The sequence below is a fragment of the Pan paniscus genome, chromosome 20 (assembly GCF_029289425.2).
Source record: "Pan paniscus chromosome 20, NHGRI_mPanPan1-v2.0_pri, whole genome shotgun sequence".
Taxonomy (NCBI): Eukaryota; Metazoa; Chordata; class Mammalia; order Primates; family Hominidae; genus Pan; species Pan paniscus.
Window position 1 is genome coordinate 61,620,917 of NC_073269.2, and position 20,016 is coordinate 61,640,932.

Genomic DNA, 20,016 nt, shown 5'->3' on the forward strand with positions numbered 1-20,016 from the left:
TGGGAGGAGTGTTGAGGCCGAGATGGAGGATAAGGTCTTAGAGGGAGAGCAGCAAGGAGGAGCCAGGAGAGCCTCTCTGCGTGTGGTCTTCAGGGACCCTGCCTGTCTGGAGAGGGAGGGAGCAGACTCCTACAGGCAGTGCTTGCTCTCTTGAAGGCGGGCCCCAGCCTTCTCAGACCTGGCTAGCCTCCTAAGGAGGGTGGCCACAGTTTGCTGGGGAGTTTCCATTTCAGCACTGAAAGTCCAGTATCGCTGGCACCTGCTCAAGTCCCAAGCAAACTGGGACCATTGGAGACCCTCATCCTAAGGAAGGTCCCCTGCAAAGTGGGTGACCTGGGGAGGTAGTCCCTGTCCCTTAAAGAGCCCGTGTGTGGGTTTGGGGTTGAGATGATCCAGTGCGGGGGTGAGCCGCTGACCCAGAATCCCTCCCCCAGGTGTGATGGTCGGCTCCCACGCGGACATGGCGCCGGCCTCTACTGCGGAGGGGGCCGGGGAGAAGCCAGGCCCTGCGGCCCCTGCCCCGGTGGCCCAGTACGAATGTGGGGAGTGTGGCAAGTCATTCCGGTGGTCGTCCCGGCTCCTGCACCACCAGCGCACGCACACAGGCGAGCGGCCCTACAAGTGCCCAGACTGCCCCAAGGCTTTCAAAGGCTCCTCGGCCCTGCTCTACCACCAGCGAGGCCACACGGGCGAGCGGCCCTACCAGTGCCCCGACTGCCCCAAGGCCTTCAAGCGCTCCTCTCTGCTGCAGATCCACCGTAGCGTGCACACCGGCCTGCGGGCCTTCATCTGCGGCCAGTGCGGCCTGGCCTTCAAGTGGTCGTCCCACTACCAGTACCACCTAAGGCAGCACACAGGCGAGCGCCCCTACCCGTGCCCGGACTGCCCCAAGGCCTTCAAGAACTCGTCCAGCCTGCGGCGCCACCGCCACGTGCACACCGGCGAGCGGCCCTACACCTGTGGAGTCTGCGGGAAGAGCTTCACGCAGAGCACCAACCTGCGGCAGCACCAGCGCGTGCACACGGGCGAGCGGCCCTTCCGCTGCGCGCTCTGCCCCAAGACCTTCACCCACTCCTCCAACCTGCTGCTGCACCAGCGCACGCACGGCCCCGCCCCCGCCCCGGGTGCCGCCCCCGCGGCCCCGCCCCCCCAGCCCCGGGAGCCCGGCAAGGTCTTCGTGTGCGACGCCTACCTGCAGCGGCACCTCCAGCCCCACAGCCCGCCCGCGCCTCCCGCCCCGCCGCCCCCGCCCCCGCCCGTGGTGCCTGAGCTCTTTTTGGCGGCGGCGGAGACCACGGTGGAGCTGGTGTACCGCTGCGATGGCTGCGAGCAGGGATTCAGCAGCGAGGAGCTGCTCCTGGAGCACCAGCCGTGCCCCGGGCCCGATGCGGCGCCCCAGCCCCAGGAGGCACCCGCCGAGGCGCCCAAGGCCGACCAGCCGCCGTCCCCTCTGCCGCAGCCCCCTCCTCCCGCCACCGCCCCCGCGCCTGGCTTTGCCTGTCTGCCCTGCGGCAAGTCCTTCCGGACGGTGGCTGGGCTCTCCCGCCACCAGCACAGCCACGGGGCTGCCGGCGGGCAAGCGTTCCGCTGCGGCAGCTGCGACGGCTCCTTCCCGCAGCTGGCCAGCCTCCTGGCGCATCAGCAGTGCCACGTGGAAGAGGCCGCGGCCGGGCGCCCGCCCCCGCAGGCTGAGGCTGCGGAGGTGACCTGCCCCCAGGAACCGCTGGCGCCTGCCGCCCCCGCCCCGCCGCCACCCCCGTCCGCCCCCGCTTCTGCGGAGCGGCCCTACAAATGTGCCGAGTGCGGCAAGTCCTTCAAGGGCTCTTCCGGGCTGCGCTACCACCTGCGGGACCACACGGGCGAGCGGCCCTACCAGTGTGGCGAGTGCGGCAAGGCCTTCAAGCGCTCCTCCCTGCTGGCCATCCACCAGCGGGTGCACACGGGCCTGCGGGCCTTCACTTGTGGCCAGTGCGGCCTCACCTTCAAGTGGTCGTCCCACTACCAGTACCACCTGCGGCTGCACTCTGGCGAGCGGCCCTACGCCTGCGGGGAGTGTGGCAAGGCCTTCCGCAACACGTCGTGCCTGCGTCGCCACCGCCACGTGCACACTGGCGAGAGGCCCCACGCCTGCGGTGTCTGCGGCAAGAGCTTCGCGCAGACCTCCAACCTGCGGCAGCACCAGCGCGTGCACACGGGCGAGCGGCCCTTCCGCTGCCCGCTCTGCCCCAAGACCTTCACCCACTCCTCCAACCTGCTGCTGCACCAGCGCACGCACTCGGCGGAGCGCCCCTTCACCTGCCCCATCTGCGGTCGCGGCTTCGTTATGGCCGCCTATCTGCAGCGGCACCTGAGGACGCACGCCCCGGCCAACACGCCTCCCAGCACCACAGCCCCTGCCGCCGGCCCCCAGCCCCCTGCTCCACTGGCTGCTGCCCGGGCCCCGCCAGCCACCCAAGATGTCCACGTCCTGCCCCACCTCCAGGCCACGCTCTCCCTCGAGGTGGCGGGGGGCACGGCCCAGGCCCCGAGCTTGGGGCCAGCAGCGCCCAACTCTCAGACGTTCCTCCTGGTGCAAACTGCCCAGGGCCTCCAGCTGATCCCCAGCAGCGTGCAGCCCCCTACACCTCCGCCCCCTCCCGCACCTCCCAAGCTCATCCTGCTGCCCTCCTCCAGCGCTGGGGCTGGGGGCGGCCGTGCAAGGCAGGGCCCGCGGGCAGTGGGGAAAGCAGGCCAGGGGGCGGGAGTGGTCTGGCTGCCAGGCCCTGGGGGTCTAGGGGTGCAGGGAGCAGCCAGCGCTGGGGCCAGCGGGGCAGGGCAGAGCCTCATCGTTCTGCAGAATGTAGGGGGTGGGGAGGCAGGGCCACAGGAAATGAGTGGGGTGCAGCTCCAGCCCCTCCGACCAGCCCCAGAAGTAACCACGGTCCAGCTCCAGCCAGCGCAGGAGGTGACCACAGTTCAGCTCCAGCCAGCACAGGAAGTAACCACGGTCCAGCTCCAGCCAGCACAGGAGGTGACCACGGTCCAGCTCCAGCCCGTGGCCGGCCAGCTCTCCAATTCCAGTGGGGGAGCTGTGGCTACTGAGGCACCCAACCTGCTGGTTGTTCAGAGCGGGGCAGCTGAGGAGTTGCTCACTGGCCCGGGCCCCGGGGAGGCGGGGGATGGTGAGGCCAGCACTGGTGTGGTCCAGGATGTCCTCTTTGAGACACTCCAGACGGACGAGGGCTTGCAGAGCGTGCTGGTGCTGAGCGGGGCCGATGGCGAACAGACTCGACTCTGCGTACAGGAGGTAGAAACACTTCCTCCTGGGCTGACCGAGCCGCCTGCCACCGGCCCACCCGGACAGAAACTCCTCATCATCCGCAGCGCCCCAGCCACTGAGCTGCTGGACAGCAGCAACACTGGAGGAGGCACCGCCACGCTGCAGCTCCTGGCCCCACCGCCGTCAGGCCCAGCCTCAGGCCCCGCGGGGCTCCCCGGGGCTCCAGCCTCCCAGATGGTGCAAGTGGTCCCCGCAGGAGCTGGGCCTGGTGTTATGACCCCTCAGGGCCTGCCCTCCATCCAGATTGTCCAGACTCTACCCGCGGTCCAGCTGGTGCACACGTTTTGAGGAGAGGCAGTGATTCCCCTCCCGCCCAGCACAGAGACCCCGACTCACTCCCAGCCGGGGCGGGGCAGCGTGCCGCAGGCTGGGCTTGCTAATAAAGACCCGAGTCTCCCCGCCTGTGTTTTGTTTTCCTGAGGGGAGGGAAGGGGGCAAAGTCATGGTCCTAGCCCCCGCCTGGGAGCGTGGAGTCTTAAGTCTTGCGTCCTGGGTCGCAGATGGCTTGTTCTGCATCCTGGGGCCAGCCACTACGTAGGGCTCAGTTCCCCTGTCCTGAAACCAAAAAAGGACGCAGGGGTCATTATAGTGGGGAGGTGGTGACATCAGACTCCAGGGAGTGCTACTTGTTCACTGTAGGTCGCCCCGATGCCCCCCTCGTGTGAGAAATAGGGGGATCCTTAAGCGGAAGGGTTCTGCGACCCCGGGCGCCCCGTGGGTGGAATGCGGTCCCTGGGGATGGGGGAGTCGGGCGCCAGGATGCTGAGCGTGGCCGGCTCCTCCCGCGAAGGCCCCGGCACGGATGAAAATCCACGCGCTGGCGTCGCCGCCCGGCGCTCAGGTTCCTCAGCAACGAGGGAACGTGGGGCGGGAGCTCGCGCTGGTACCCAGCCCGCCGCCCGTCTCCTGCCGGCTTCCGCTCCCGTTCTTCCCCAGGTCCCCTTTCCCCGTTGCTCCTTCTCTAGGGATAGGAGAGGTCGCTTCCCGGCCCTCCGCAGGGTCACAGCTCGGTTCCTCCCAGCCCGCCCTCCGGGGAGCTTAGCAACGGTTGCTACGGCCCGGAGCGGGCGCCGCCCCGCCCCACCGCGCGCTGTCTGACGTCACTTCCGCCCGCGACCCTCTTCCAGACCCGCTCCCGAAACCTTGCCGAAGGACCAAAGGCGACTGGTGCAGGTGCTTGCTGGTCCTTGTTCTTGTGGCGCGGGACGGGGACGACTGTGGGGGAGGGGGCGCTGGGGACCGGGGTGGAGCGAGCGTGGTCCGTTCTCTGGCATGTGGGGAGGGTGTTCGTGGACCCCAGTGCCTGGGAGGGAGCCCCGTGCTGCAGTGTTGGCGTCCGCAGCGCGTTTGGGAGTGTAGATCGCTGAATAATACGGGAGAGGGGGGATCCCGGGAGACTTTAGCAAGGTCGCTGAGTATTGTGGGGGGCGCCTGTCCTGCCGAGATCCTCGCTTGGGGGCCCCGAGGGTTCTCAGTGTCCTGATCTAGGAAGTGCCGTTGCTGCTCCCTACCCCTCGGGGGAGCTTTGGGGACAGAGGTGCCCCCCTGACGCTGACCTAATTATGTTCTCACCAGGTGCACGACGCCAGCTCCCTTCTGGGGGGCGGGGGCCTGGGGGCTGCCATGGCCCCCAGCCACCTGTCAGTGCGGGAGATGAGGGAAGATGAGAAGCCCCTGGTGCTGGAGATGCTGAAGGTGAGAGGCAGGGGCCCCAGGGGGCCTGGGAGTGGCTGCAGTGGGGGAATTGCAAGTGGATTCAGCCACCCCCTCCCACCCACCTGAGCCAGCCTGGACCCCTGGAGCGGGATCTTTTCCTCCTGAGCCTCAGCCGCCCTGCTGCTGAAAACCACAGCAGGTGTGGCAGGTGGGGGCTTACCCCCCCAGCCCTACTGGGACCCCAGCACCAACGCCCTCCCTGGTCTCCCATCTCCAGTCGGCTGTGCACGCCAGCGCAACAGCCAGCTCTGTGCCTCGGACCCCAACTCTTCAAAGCACAGCCCAGCACCCCAACCTAGCCCAGCAGCCTCCCTCCAGCCTCCACTCCAGCCTGAGGCACCCTCCCTGTCCTTACTTCCCTGGGGCCTCACTGCGGCATTGCTACTGAATTGAGTGCCCCCACAGCTCCTAATTCACTCATCCATCCATCATTCGCTCTCGTTCATTCATTCACTCCATACCCAGTGTGCCACACTGAACATCGTACCGTGCTGCCTTCCCTTCCCATTTGGGAGCCCTCACCCCGCCCCGGGCAGGGTCTACCTCCTCTCTTTGTCCAGGAGGCCCTAGCGTTTTGGATGGCTGAGCCACCCCTCCTGCCCACAGGCCGGCGTGAAGGACACGGAAAACCGCGTGGCCCTCCATGCCTTGACACGGCCGCCGGCCCTGCTCCTCCTGGCGGCGGCCAGCAGCGGCCTGCGCTTTGTCCTGGCTTCCTTCGCCCTGGCCCTCCTCCTGCCGGTGTTCCTGGCTGTGGCCGCCGTGAAGCTGGGCCTGCGGGCCCGATGGGGCTCGCTGCCTCCGCCGGGTGGCCTGGGGGGCCCCTGGGTGGCCGTGCGGGGCTCCGGTGACGTGTGTGGGGTCCTGGCTCTGGCCCCTGGCACAAATGCAGGGGACGGGGCCCGGGTCACCCGCCTGTCTGTCTCTCGCTGGCACCGCCGCCGGGGCGTGGGCAGGAGGCTGCTGGCCTTCGCGGAGGCCCGGGCTCGGGCCTGGGCTGGGGGCATGGGGGAGCCCCGGGCCCGGCTCGTGGTCCCCGTGGCTGTGGCCGCCTGGGGGGTGGCAGGGATGCTGGAGGGCTGTGGCTACCAGGCCGAGGGGGGCTGGGGCTGCCTGGGCTACACGCTGGTGAGGGAATTCAGCAAAGACCTGTGAAGCTACAGACTGACAGCCAGGGCAGGGGAGGAGGGAGGGGCGCCAGCACCTGATGAGCGCCTACTGTATGCGGGTTCTTTTACCTGCTCTCCCTCAGTGAGTCCTCAACCACCCTGGGCCCAGAAACAGAGGCCTGCCGAGGGGAGGAGCCTGGCCTCTGTCCACCCGTCAGCAGTGTGAAGTCTGTAGTGTTTGAGCTTCTCAGAGTGGAATGACTCCTTTTCCTTCCTGGCCCTCGGGGGCCTCTCGAGGTCAGCCTCTCCAACCCCTACCTCAGCTCCTGTCTGCACTGAGAAACCTCCCCGGGTGATGTCTGCAAAGTCTGTGCTGTCCGTGCCCCAGGCTGGGAGAGCTATTTGGGGAGGGGGAGAGGAGGCCGAGCAGAATACACCCCAGAGTTAGGGTTTGCGACTCCGCCTCCCTGGGACCTGGATTGGGTCAGATGCCTGTCCTTGGAGGGGACAAGGTTGACTGCTTAGGGGGCGCCGCGCACAGGGCTGCCAGGCCTGGCCCCTCTCTGGGAAGGTTGAGAGCTGAGACGGGCAGCCCTGTCCCTTCCTCCAGATCCGTCTGGTTTTTTACACCGTTTGTTAATAAAGCCTGAAACCGCTGTGTGCCTGTCTCTTCTCTGATGGCTTTCCCAGTCTGTCTCCGGACACCCCCCGCCCATTTCTGTCTGGCTTCTCCTTTCTCCAGTTAACATTAATTGTTGGGGGACGGTGCTGGACTGGGAGAAGGGGAGGCTGTGAGCTCAGGGGCAGCCCGAGGCCCTGCCAGCCCTTCTGAGTCACGCTCCCCATTACCGAATTTTTTCCGCCTCACAGCTGCCTGGTGTGCAGGCAGTGGGGTGTGTGTGTGTGTGTGTGAGTGTGTGGAAGAGTGTGTGGAGCCCCTCCCCTTCCCAAGCCTTGACCCTTGTGCTGCTTATCCCCCGACCCCAGCTCCCTCTGGGACAGTGAAGTTCAACCTCTCCTCTCTCAGCTGGGGACTGGGGGCTTCACACTCAGATCCACCAGTGAGCGGGAGGACTGGAGGGACTGGGGGCTTCACACTCAGATCCACCAGTGAGCGGGAGGACTGGAGGGACTGGGGGCTTCACACTCAGATCCACCAGTGAGCGGGAGGACTGGAGGGCCGGGTCTTTCAGTCTCTTTTCCTAACCCAGGAAGTCCCTCCTGGTGTCTGGCTGCAAATCTTCTTGCTGCTGCACCAAGAGCCCCAGGTCTGCCCAGCCCCCAACCCTCGCAGTGGTCTCACTGGATTTCCCTGACCAGACAAGAGAGGAGACAGCAGGTGGGCGCCCCTCCCGCTCATGCTGCGCCCCCCCGCACACGTCCCCCAACCCCTGTCCTTTGCCTTCCTGCAGCCGGCCACCCCCTAAGCATCTCTGGGCACAGCACTTTGCTGGCTGGAGCCTGCCTGGCCGTCGTCTCCGTCTCCCGTGTGGGTGTCTGCAGTTGGACACCCTCCCTCCCGCCCGCCACCCCCCTCCCCCCCATGCCTCAGCAGACGGCCAGCCCCCTCCCGCCCCCCCTCCCCCCCACCGTCCCCTGCCGCCTCCCTGCAGCCTCTTTCTTCCTCCTGGCAAAGCGTCCAGCCCTGCCTGCTCCTCCTCGGGCCTGGGCGCCTCCAGCAGGCACTTCCCTCCCTCCCTCTCTCCCCAGCTGCCTCCTCCTCTTCTCTCCCCGCTCTCCTTCCCCTTTCACCCCATCCCCTGCCCTGGCTGCAACCATGAGGGTCTTGGCCTGCCTCCTTGGTGAGTGATCCGTTCTCCTTGGGGACTCAGGGGGCCTAGGCCCCCACCTCTGACCCCTTAGCTTGTCCAGTTTAGGGACTCAAACTTCCGGGACTGGTCGCTGGTGCTCCTGCATACCCTGACATCCCTTCTGAGGATCCCTGCTCGATCTGCCCAGCCTTCTGCCAGCCCAGAAGCCCAAGGGACCTGCCCCCTGCCCGCCCCCCAGCCCTGACCCTGCGGGGGATCTCCCAGACATCTGACCTTTAGCCAAGCCCATGTGGGAGCACCAAAGCCGTGGTCCCCAGCCCTGACTTCAGGGGCCAGACATCTGCAGCCCCACCCGCCTCAGAGACCTGCGTCTCAGCCAGCCCCTCTGTCCAGAGTCCTTCCTCCCAGCAGTGGGGGTTTCTGGTTCAGAGGTGTGAGGACCGTGTGTGTGTGTGTGTGTGTGTGTGTGTGTGTGTGTTTGTGTGTGTGTTGGGGTATTCAAGATGAGGGGCCTGCGCTGGAGAAAGGGCCACCCCCGGCCTGCCCCTCACTCTGCCCCACCCTCCGCCCTCCCTTCCAGCGGCCCTGGTGGGGATCCAGGCTGTTGGTAAGTGCCCAGACTCCTCCCATCTGCCCCCCTCCCCGCACCAGGCCTCCCCCTTCTGCCCATCCAGGCCTGGCCTCACCCCCACTGGGTCCCCGGCCCATCCAAATTCCACTGTGACCTTGGCCCCAGCTCCACGAGGGAATCCCCCAGGTGTCTGGCCGCATCTCTCTGAGCACCCAGGAGTCTGGGCCCAGGGGCCAGTGAGCAGGGCCACTGGCCTACAGACAGTACCTGCAGGACAGCCACCTGCCCCTACAGTTGCCCTGGCCTTAGGGCCCCCAGGATGCCCCTCCCCAGTCACAGCCATTCCTCCAACCCTCAGAGCGCCTGCGCCTGGCCGATGGCCCCCATGGGTGCGCTGGCCGCCTGGAGGTCTGGCATGGCGGGCGCTGGGGCACCGTGTGTGATGACGGCTGGGACCTGCGTGATGCCGCCGTGGCCTGCCGGCAGCTGGGCTGCGGAGGGGCACTGGCCGCCCCGGGAGGCGCCTTCTTCGGGGAGGGGGCAGGGCCTGTGTGGCTCAGCGAGCTGGCTTGCCGGGGCAACGAGGGGCAGCTGGGCCTCTGCCACCACCGGGGCTGGAAGGCCCACATCTGCTCCCATGAGGAAGACGCGGGCGTCGTCTGTGCAGGTGAGGACACCCTGGCTGCTCCTTCAGGGGGAGCTCCTTTGGAGATGACCCAGGAACCCCAAGTCCTTAGCCCCAGCAAGTCTGAGTGTTCAGCAGTTCAGAGACACCCAACCTCCCATCCGCTCCAAAGCCAGGTGGCTAACTCCCTCTTCCAGGGACCCAAATGGCCTGGATTCCCCTCCTCTCCTCATAGCTTCTGTCCCTGCCCCCCCGCCGCAGGTCAGCGCGTGGCTAACTCCAGGGACGACTCAACATCTCCCCTGGATGGGGCTCCCTGGCCAGGGCTGTTGCTGGAGCTGAGCCCCAGCACGGAGGAGCCCCTGGTGACACATGGTGAGCCCAGGGGACTGCCCTGCCAACCCCCACCCAGCGTGCCCTCCTGCTCCCCCCGAGGGGAGAGGGACCTCTGCAGTATGAACTCCCAGGGGGCACACAGCCCGCCCCCTGCCCCACCCCGTCTCCTTCACAGCCTAGGGAGTCCTCCATCACTTCAGACCCTCAGAGACGGAGGCCTGGGCCCCCAGGTGGGAGGCAGGATGAGGGGCTCAGCTCCTGACCCCTGGCTGTCTCCACTCCCAGCCCCCCGCCCAGCTGGGAACCCCCAGAACGCCTCCCGGAAGAAGAGCCCCCGGCCCAAGCAGGCCAAGTCCACCCGGGCCCCTCTGCTGACAACAGGAGCCCCCCGCCAAGGTAAGCTCCCTGCAGGCTCCCCCGACCCCAAGGCTGGTTGCTGTGAGGCCCAGGGCCCAGAAAAACTGAGGACCTGCGGGCACCCTCTCCTTAGCCAGAGCAGTGTGGACATTACCTGCCCTCCACTGAGTCTTCTCTGTCCTTTTGAATACGAGGACAGGGGCAGGTCTAGGCTTGTCTTGTGGCCCTTGATTTATTTATATTTATAATAAATAAATCCCTGGAGGGATCCCAGTGTTCCCCGCGTCCCTCCCCCGGGGATTTACACGGCCAGGCCTGGTCTCCCCTCTTCTTCCTGCCCTGTCAGGAGGCCCAGGTGTCCTGGCCCGCTCAGGTCGTGGACTCACCTCTTCACGGGCTGCCGGCGGACAGATCTCAGGCCACCGCTCCCTCAGGCCTGTTTCCCCAGGTGGAAATCGAGGAAGGGGTGTTTGAATCATTTCTCACTGGCCACACCGTCCCCTCCCTGCTCACCCCACAGAGCGGCTGCGCCTGGTCTCTGGCCCCCACAGGTGCGCCGGACGCCTGGAGGTCTGGCACGGCGGGCGCTGGGGCACCGTATGTGACGACGGCTGGGACCTACGTGATGCTGCTGTAGCCTGCCGGGAACTGGGCTGTGGGGGGGCGCTGGCTGCCCCCGGCGGTGCCAGATTCGGGCCTGGTGCAGGGCCCGTGTGGATGGACGATGTGGGGTGTGGAGGAGGAGAACAGGCCCTCCGAGACTGCCCCCGAAGCCCCTGGGGCCGGAGCAACTGTGACCACAGCGAGGATGCGGGGCTGGTCTGCACCGGTACGTCGGGCTGGGGCCTGGCCCCCTCCTGTCTTCCTCAGACCCCAGCTCCCTCTTGCCCCTCCAGGAAGCTGCAGCGGGCCTGCTCCCAGCTCTGCCTCCTGCCCGCCTGCTCTCTGCATGCCCAGCGCCCACTCACCACGCTCTCCAGCCCCTCCTTCCACAGCTCCTGCCCTTCTCCTTGCCAGGAATGGGAGGAGCAGGCTTGAGCCTTGGGCTAGTGCTCAGCCCTGTCCCGGGGCCTAGGCCAGTGACCGTTTGTTTAAGCCTCAGTTTTCCTGAAGGAGCGATGGAGCTAAGAATGCCTGCCTCAGGCTTGAGCCAAGTCCTGGAACGCAAGAAGCCCTGCCTGCCCTCTGCCACTGGGCTGGCCACGGCAGGGGACCCTCTCGGAGACCCCTTGTCTCTGTGGCCAACCTCTGCTCCTTCCCCATCCTCAAGGGAGCTGGTGGGAAGGAGGGAGGGAGGGCGGTGACTTGGGGGCATGGAGGGAGACTGAGGCAGGGTGGGGACACCCACGGGTGAGCCTCCATCTCCCCTCATTCACGCCCCCTCAGCGCGGGGTCTCCTCCCCTCATGTCTCCCAGGGGGGTCCCTCCCCTCTCCTGTCCCCCCTTGGACCTGGGATAGAACCCAGCAAACAGCTGTTGGGGGGTGTTAGGTGAGAGCTCAGGGGCTCCCTCCCTCCTTCTTTCCTTCCTCCCTCTTTCCCTTTCTCTTTCCTTTCTTTCCTTCCACAAATCTTTACACACCACCACGGCAGGGCCTGGAAACCACAGGAGAAAGGCCAGGCCCCACCCTGCTGGACTGCCCGATCCATTGACTGTAGGAGGCCGGCAGGCAGAGGGCACCCACCTGGCATTTCATCAGCGTTGGGGTGGGGACAGTACAGGGGCTGCAGGCAAAGCTGGGTGCCTGCCCAGGACGGGTAGGAAATGCTGACATCAGTGGGTATCCAGGGGGAAGAGAAGAGAGAAAGAGGCTGACCCTAGTCTCTGCTGTATGCTGGGCCCTGCGCTGTGCACGTTACCTGGGGCCGCTCTGAGCCTCCCGCAGCCCGGACGGGGTGGATCCTCATCCCTCTCTTCACAGATGTGGGGCCGAGGCTCAGAGAGGTGACGTAAATGGCCCAAGACCCAGGTGCCTAGCAAGCCCCAGCCCCAGCCGCTGACCCTTCTGGGTCTGTATAGACCCACGCTCCATGCCTGTCCCACTGCACAGTCGGCCATAGGGACGTGGTGGGGACACGGAGGTCAGAGTGGGAGTGAGCAGCAGAGAAGGCTTGTATGGGGTGGGGGTGGTGCCTTCGTGTGCCTAGTGTACAAGCTGTGGGGGAAGAAGTGGGACCTTCAGAGCAGAGTTCATTGGAGGGAAGTTGAGGCTCTGGAGAGGAGAGGGTGAAGGTGCCAAGAAAGGAAACAAATGAACTAAGGCGCCTGGTGAAGCTGGGAGCTTCGCCAGCATCTGATTTAATTCTCATGGCAACCCTGGGAGGGAGACGCTCCCCTCCCCTGTCTGCAGATGAGGAAAAGCAGAGAGGTGTGTTAGACTCCTCCCTAGTTCTGTGCTCTTCTCTAGAACAGTGACTGGGGGCAATTCTGCACCTGCCTCGTTGGGGGACAGAGAGAGGGACTCCAGAGTCCTCCAATGATGACTCAACTCTTACCCCAACAGAAATGTACCCGAAGAGCCAGGCATGGTTACAGGCTCACACCTGTAGCCCACGTGCTTTGGGAGGATTTCTTGAGGCCAGGAGTTCAAGACCAGTCTGGGCAACATAGTGAGACCCTTTCCCTACAAAATATAAAATAAAAAAAAAATAGCAGGGCATGGTGGTGCATGCCTGTAGTCCCAGCTACTTGGGAGAGGCTGAGGCGGGGAGGATTCCTTGGGTCCAGGAGTTCGAGACTGCAGTGAGCCAAGATTGCACCATTGCACTCCAGCCTGGGTGACATAGTGAGATCCCCTCCCCCCAAAAATAAAAAAAATGAAATATACCCTATGTATCCTAAGGCCAGCGAGAGGTTAATATCTAGACTAGTGGCTCTCAGCTGGCAAGGGAGTGAGGGCTTTCTCATCCCCTTCCTCCCCAAAGGACATCAGGCAATGTCTGGAGACGTTTTTGGTTGTCGCAGCTAGGGGGAGGGGTTGCCACTGGCATGTGGTGGGTAGAGGATGCAGTGCAGGACAGTTGCCACGATAAAGGAGGATGCCCAATGCCAGTGGTGCTGAGACTTGGAAATCCGGCTCTCTAGGATCCGAGGGGCCAGGCATGGGAGGTGGATCCAGGGGACCACAGCCAGAGCTCCCAGCGTCCCCAGCCCCCACCGCCCCAAGGCAAGGGATATGGGGGATGCACCAGAGTTGGACTCCGGGCCAGTGACTTCCTGTCTTGGAACCTTTTCCTCATTTGGATAGTGAAGATGGAATATTTGCTTCCCAGAGTCATCTTGGGGTTGCAGCCTGCCTGAGCATAACAGTCCCCGCTCATCCACCCTCGTTTCCTGGCCCTGTGCTCCCTCTCCCACTATCCAGGCCCAGCACCCCGGCTGCGCCTGGCCGATGGCCCCCACGGGTGCGCCGGCCGCCTGGAGGTCTGGCACGGGGGTCGCTGGGGGTCGGTGTGTGACGACGCCTGGGACCTGCAAGACGCCGCTGTGGCCTGCCGGGAGCTGGGCTGCGGAGGGGCGCTGGCCGCCCCCGGGGGCGCCTTCTTTGGGGAGGGGTCTGGACCCATCATCCTGGACGACCTTCGGTGTCGGGGAAACGAGACGGCCTTACGATTCTGCCCAGCTCGGCCCTGGGGCCAGCATGACTGTCACCACCGCGAGGACGCCGGGGCCGTGTGTGACGGTGAGGGGGCTGTGGTGGAGGACCGGGAGGTGGGCGTGGTGGTGCTTGGAGCGGAGGGGCAAGTTCGGCGGGGGGGGTCCCTACGCGCCCTTCCTGCCCTCTCTCCGGACTTTCCACTCCCCCATCTTATTCCCCTCTGAATCCTCACCCTGCGTCACTGGTTCTCAGCTGGGGGTGGCTTTGCCCCCAAGGGGACATTGGACAGTGTTTGGAAACATTTTTGATGGTCACAGCTGGGGGTGGGGGTGCTCCTGGCACCCAGGGGTTAGAGGCCAGGGGTGTTGCTTAGGATCCTGCAGTGCACAGGCCGCCCCCACAGCTGAGAACAATCCAGCCCCAAATGGAAACAGAGGCGAGGATGAGCCTCAGCCCCGTGGCTGCCCTGGCTGGCCCTGCTTCCTGGCCCCCGGCGGAAGCCAGCCTTCTCCTCTGCATAAGGTCACCCCCCGCTTCTCTGTCACCCCCGCTTCTCTGCTCTCTCTGTTCCCGTGCTCCGCATTCACACCCGCTCTCCCCAGGTCAGGGATGTGGAAAGCGTGGGCTGTGTCTAGGGAGGAGGTTGGGCAGGAAGAGATCTCTGCATGCAGCCGAGAGGACTGAGGAAGGATGACGCAGGAGGTGGGGGTGCCGGCTCCGGGATGGAGGGTGTGTGTGGGTGGCAATCACTTACCCCCTGCTCCACAGGCATGCCCCTGGGCTACGTCCCTCCCACGGCCCCCACGGACAGCAACAACTCCACGCCCAGGGAGGCTGCCTCCAGGCCCCCGTCCACCATGACGAGCCAGGCTCCAGGGACGGCAGGCGTTTCACCTCCTCCAGCCTCCCCTACTGTCCTTTGGGAGCCTGGACCGGAAGCCGGTGAGTCCCTCCATGCTCCCCAAGAAAACAGGGTCCTTCCTTCTGTTTCCTTCCCTCAGCTCTGAGACTGTCTCATGGGGGGCCTCTTGCAAAGAGAAAGGTGGAGAAGAGGAGCACAGGGGCCTCGCCCAGGACACTGAGCTGGGTTCAATGCTCTGCTGTTGCGTCTGGGAGCGTGTGATAATTCTTGAACAAGGGGTCCTAACTTTCGTCATTTACCAAGCCCCCAAAATTCTGTAGCCAGTCCTGGATAAGAGAAAGGATGCTGGGCTGAGAGTCTGCTCTATTCCCGAGCTGCACGGTGTGGCTGTAGGATCCATCATGGGGTACTCAGGCCAGCTTCAAGGAACAGCCCTGCTCAAACATTACCTTTACTTTCCAGAGTCTCTGGTTCTTTAGCAAATGTGATCAATGGTTCTGCCTGCCTCCTTTCCTATATATATATATATTTTTATTTTTATTTTTATTTTTTTATTTTTTTGAGAGTGGATTTAATTCTGTCACTCAGGCTGGAGTGCAGTGGTGTGATCATGGCTCACTGAAGCCTCAACCTCTCAACCTGCAGGCTCAAGTGATCCTCCCACCTCAGCTTCCCAAGTAGCTGGGACTACTAATTTTTTGTATTTTTTTTTTGCAGAGATGGGGTTTGCCATGTTGCCTAGGCTGGTCTTGAACTCCTGATCCCAAACCATCTGCCTGCCTCGGCCTCCCAAAGTGCTGGGATTAGAGGCGTGAGCCACCGTGCCTGGTCTCTTTCATGAGTATTGAAAGGACTGTTGTTTTAAAATATAGGTGTTATTATTACCGAGGTATGGTGAGGCCAGGAGCTCAGGAGATGACAGCCACTAAAAAGATTGTGACTGACGGTTCTCAAGAGGATGGCGTGCCACACGGGGCCACACAGGGAAGCACCAGGGCCAGGCAGGAGGTAGAGGGAGTGAGGGGGAAGCATGGCAGGAATCTTTTATACATTTATTTAGAGACAGGGTCTCACTTGGTTGCCCAGGCTGGAGTGCAGTGGTGTAATCACAGCTCCCTGCAGTCTCAAACTGCTGGGCTCAAGTGATCCTCCCACCTCCGCCTCCTGGGTAACACAGCTGCATGCCACCGAGCCTGGCTATTTTTTTTTTTTTTTTGTAGAGACAGGGCCTCACTATTGTCCAGGTTGGTCTCAAACTCCTGGCCTCAGGTGATCCTCCTGTCTTGGCCTCCCTAAGTGCTGGGATTATAGGCGTGAGCCACCCGGCCAGGTGCAGGGGTCTTTCTTGTGTTTTTTGCAGGAAGGAATAGGTGAGACAGGTTGAGCAGGCTTAGAATTGGTTGGTTTGAAGAATTTCAGCGGGGCCGGTGGGGAGGGTGGCGACTCAGAGGGTTGTCCTTAGTCATCTGGTACTTGGCCCTGGGGCAATGAGGACAGGTGCAGAATGGCCCAGGGTGTGAGAGCCCAATGGAGAGGGTGGTTTGCACACAAAAGGCATGCTCAAGCAGTTTACCATCTCTAGGAATTAGCTAACCCTGGGAGGGGCAGTCCCTCAGGATCAGGAATGCTCCAAGATGTCAAAGCATCAGAAATACAGAAAATAAAAAGGCGTGGTTAACACAGCTGTCTCCTCAAGATGGGAAAAGGCCGAACAAAAGCAGCAACTTATTTTCACCATGATCACCATTCCCAGAGGCCTCGTTCCCCTTTTCCTGAATAATAATATCAGCTAACACTGAACGAGCATGCACTGGCTCCTGGTGACTGATGCTGTTCCCAGTTCTCTCCGTGTCTCAGTCCAGGTGATGCTTACAGCCACTGTGGTGTGGGTACTGACAGGTCTCCATGTTACAGATGAGGCAGCACCGCTGAGAAATGGGAGAGCCAGGATTCAAGCAAAAACACTTGTTCCAGGGCGCACGTTCTTTAAAAAACAATTGTGATAAAACATACATGACATAAAGTTTACCATTTTTACCAGTCTTTTTTTTTTTTTTTTTTTAAACAGGGTCTCGCTCTGTCACCCAGGCTGGAGTGCAGTGGCACGATCTTGGCTCACTGCAACCTCCGCCTCCCGGTTCAAGCGATTCTCCTGCCTCAGCCTCCCGAGTAGCTGGGATTACAGGCTGAGCCACCACACCTGGCCCATGCCTGGCTAATTTTTGTATTTTTAGTAGAGACAGAGTTTCTCCACGTTGGCCAGGCTGGTCTCGAACTCCTGACCTCAGGTGATCTGCCCGCCTGGGCCTCCCACAGTGCTGGGATTAACAGGTGGGAGCCACCGGGCCGGGCCTGCTGCTCCCTGTCTTTTAAAGGACTTCCTCTGAGAAGCCTTCTCCAGCTTCCTCAGGCAGAATTTTTCTCACCTTCTCCTCGTTGTGTGTCTGCCTTGCCTTTTGGGTACTTCCACTACTCCCTTCAGCTCGCTGAGCTGTAATGAAGTGTGTGCATGCTACTTTCCCTAAAGACCGAGAGCTTTTCAAAGCAGAGGCTGTGCCTGACTCATAAACAACAACAAAACACCTTATTATCCCTGGTGGTCTAGTGGTTAGGAAAATAAAATCTAAGAAAGAAGAAAAAAACCCTTATTAAACGAATAATAATGAGAGAAAATTAAGGGTGGTGAACAACTGCATGGAAAAAGACTTATTTTAATTGAGGTGAAATTCATGTAACATAAAGTTAACCAGTTTAAGTATAGAACTTAAGTGGTATTTATACATTCAAAATGCTGTACGACCACTACTATTTGGCTACTGTGAATGGTGCTGCTATGAACATTCACATACTGGTATCTGTGTGAATACCTGTTTTCAGTTTATTCTGGGTATATCCCTAGTAGCAGACTTTCTAGATTATATGGTAATTTGATGTGTAGCTTTTTGAGGATCCTCCAAACTCTGCCTGACTCATTATCCCTCATGCCTAATGCAGAAAATGGCACAACAAAGGCCTCATGAAATACTTGCTGCCTGGAGGAAAGGATGGATGAATGGAGGGAAGGCCTAGATGGATGAGTGGAAAGGAAGATGGGGGCAGGGAAAGGTGGATGAAGAGTCAGGAGGCTGGGCGGCTTCCCCGACTCTAATTCTTTGGGTCTCTTCTACCCCAGGGTCCCCCCAGCTGCGCCTGGTGGCTGGGCCCAGCAAGTGCTCAGGTCGACTGGAGGTGTGGCATGACCAGCGCTGGGGGACCGTGTGTGACGATAGCTGGGACATGCGGGATTCAGCTGTGGTCTGCCGGGAGCTGGGCTGTGGTGGACCTCGGCAGCCAGACCCTGCTGCTGGCCGCTTTGGCTGGGGTGCGGGCCCCATCTGGCTAGATGATGTGGGCTGTGTGGGGACCGAGGCTTCACTGTCCGACTGCCCTGCTGCTCCCTGGGGAAAGCACAACTGCGCTCACAATGAGGATGTTGGGGTCACCTGCACTGGTAAGGAGGCCCTAGCTATCTGTTGACTCCAGGAGGGCTTCCTGGAGGGGAACAGTAACTAACATGGGCACTAACATTGATTGAGTGCTTCCTAAGCCCCAGCCCTGTGCTGGGTGTTTTTGCACATATAACCACATTGAAATCACATAATAAGTCTAGGGTGGTGTGTGTTATGCCCATTTTACTGATAAAGAAGCTGAGGCACAGAGAGGTTGGGTAACTTGCTCAAGATCACACAGTAACAACTAACTGGCAGATCTGGGATTCCCACTCAGAGAAGCTTCTGCTTCCTCTTCCTTCCAGGAATCAAGGAAATCTCCCACTAAGAAAGGAGCTTTAGCTTTCCTAAGATGAAAGGAAGCAGGCAGGGCACTGGGAGATGGAAAGAAGCCAAAGTGAGAGCCAGTTAACATAAACTCAGGCAATGCCTGTTATTAAATTGCAGAGGCTGAGCCAGGTGCAGGGTCCTCATGCTGGGCTCATGAATGGAATGAACATGGTCTTGGTCTTTGAATAGCTCACAGCTCATGAAGAGAAATACTCTAACAAATCATTGCAAACCTGTGTGACTCGTTATAGTTTGAGGTTACCAAGACCACTGTCAGACTCAATAATTTGCTAGAAGAACTCTTAGAATCAAAGAATCTGTTACACTCAGCGTTATCGTTTATCACAGTGAAAGGATACAGATTAAAATCAGCCAAGGGAAGAGGCGCCTGAGGCAGGGCTCAGGAGACAGTAGGTGTGAGCTTCCAACTGTCCTGTCCCAGTGGAGTTATGCAGACAGCACTTCATTATCCCGGCAACGAAGTGGGACAACACACATGAGGAACTGCCAACTAGGGAAGTTCCCCCGAGCCTTGGCGTCCAGAGTGTTCGTGGGGACTTGGCCACGTACATGTGGCTGACCATAAATCACACTGTTAGCACAGGTGATCTGGCATGGCCCAAGTGCCCCAGGGAAAAAAATCTCTTATCAGGCAAGGTGTTCCAAAGGCTTCGAAGTCATCTCCCAGGAGCCGGGGAAAAGGCTAAACCTTTCTTTGGGCAAGGTTAATCCTTTACTGCACACGTGTGCTAATCAGAAAGATGGAAGATGGAGAGTGGTGTCTCAAAGGATGGAGGCATCACCTCTGCTGGAAGCTACGGCTCTTCCCTCTGTCCCCGTCTTCCTGAGGGCCACGGGGGCACCACAGAAGGATTCTGAGTTCGGGAGTGGCCTGTCGGACCTGGGTACCCCACTGGTGGTCAGTAAGAATTGACAGGGAGGTAGGGAGACCTGTCAGAAGGTATAGGAAATGAGGCCCTGACTCAGAGCAGAAGCTGAGGAGATGGAGAGGAGAGGTCAGGTGTGAAAGGGTGAGGGGGTCAGTTATGTCCAGATTGTAAATGCCAAGAAGGCGGGGGCAGTGTCGGGTTTGGCTTGCCATAGGCTACCCGAGGGTCTAATATGGTGTGTGGCTCATAGGAGGTGCTCAATAAATATTTGTGACAATAAATGAATGAATGATGAATGAATGGGAACTGGGTGAGTGACTGGAGAGAAGGAGGGGCCTGGGTAGATGATCTTGTCATCATGGTGTCTCCATCTTCTCTTCCTGCCCCACTCACCTTCCAGAGCCCCCAGGCCTGGACTCCATCTCAGACCCCTTCAGCTGGAGCTGGATTCCTGGACTGGGGAGAGATCGGGATGCCTGGCTCCCGGGAGAGCTGGCCACCAAGCCCTCTGCAAGTGTGACTGCCAGTGTTCTGGAGAAAACAACCACGAAGGCCCCAGGGAAAATGCCTAAGAGTACTAAGAAGTGGGTGACAAAAAATGCAAAGAGACCAACCACTCAACCCCCAGTGATGCCAACCACGAAACACTCCAGGGCCCAAAGCCCCCCAGACCTAACCTCACAGACCACTACAGCACTGACCACTGAGGCCTCCCGAAGACCTACCTCTGAGTTTACCAGAAGGCCGACCACGGAGGCCCCCCAGAGATGGACCTCTCACACCACTGCCACGCTGACCCCTCAGGCCCCCCGAGAACGGACCACTAAGACCATGGCAATGCTGACCACTCAAGGCCCCCAAGAAATGACCTCTGAGTCCACTATCAAGAGTATCCCTCAGGCCTCCCTGGAGCCATCTGCTGAGATCCCAGAAGGGTCTCCAGAGTCACCCAAAGACCCGGCCCCCTCTCCCAGTGTTAGCACCACTGGGGAATCAGGTGAGTGGCCGTGAGGGGTGTGGGGAGAGAATGGGAGAGGCTGACC

General features: G+C 61.3%; 3 protein-coding genes across 9 annotated transcripts in view; all 3 read left to right on the forward strand.

Moving 5' to 3' along the window:
* The window catches only part of ZNF628 (zinc finger protein 628), a 78,319-nt gene extending 74,601 nt beyond the window's left edge, over nt 1-3,718 (forward strand). For all 3 annotated transcript variants that reach the window (XM_063599689.1, XM_034946548.3, XM_034946551.3), the window contains one exon: nt 435-3,718. In XM_063599689.1, coding sequence (XP_063455759.1) covers nt 435-3,607 — 3,173 coding nt within the window. In that variant the 3' untranslated portion in view covers nt 3,608-3,718. The remainder of the gene's footprint in view (nt 1-434) is intronic.
* A 467-nt stretch (nt 3,719-4,185) lies between these two features.
* On the forward strand, nt 4,186-6,800 carry NAT14 (N-acetyltransferase 14 (putative)). Its single transcript, XM_003807095.7, has 3 exons — nt 4,186-4,492; nt 4,895-5,014; nt 5,642-6,800. Exons 2-3 carry the CDS (start codon nt 4,943-4,945, stop codon nt 6,188-6,190), a joined length of 621 nt encoding a protein of 206 aa, XP_003807143.3. The 5' UTR covers nt 4,186-4,492; nt 4,895-4,942; the 3' UTR covers nt 6,191-6,800.
* Nucleotides 6,801-7,761: 961 nt separating this feature from the next.
* The window catches only part of SSC5D (scavenger receptor cysteine rich family member with 5 domains), a 30,449-nt gene continuing 18,194 nt past the window's right edge, over nt 7,762-20,016 (forward strand). For 2 of the 5 annotated variants that reach the window (XM_034946545.3, XM_055104217.2), the window contains exons 1-10: nt 7,767-7,946; nt 8,497-8,523; nt 8,846-9,154; nt 9,374-9,487; nt 9,734-9,844; nt 10,326-10,634; nt 13,170-13,487; nt 14,172-14,345; nt 17,438-17,755; nt 19,374-19,970. In XM_034946545.3, the coding sequence (XP_034802436.3) occupies nt 7,922-7,946; nt 8,497-8,523; nt 8,846-9,154; nt 9,374-9,487; nt 9,734-9,844; nt 10,326-10,634; nt 13,170-13,487; nt 14,172-14,345; nt 17,438-17,755; nt 19,374-19,970 (2,302 nt within the window). In that variant the 5' untranslated portion in view covers nt 7,767-7,921. Of the gene's footprint in view, nt 7,947-8,496; nt 8,524-8,845; nt 9,155-9,373; nt 9,488-9,733; nt 9,845-10,325; nt 10,635-13,169; nt 13,488-14,171; nt 14,346-17,437; nt 17,756-19,373; nt 19,971-20,016 lie in introns of all 5 variants that reach the window. The other 3 variants (XM_055104218.2, XM_063600648.1, XM_034946546.4) reach the window with 2 other exon arrangements.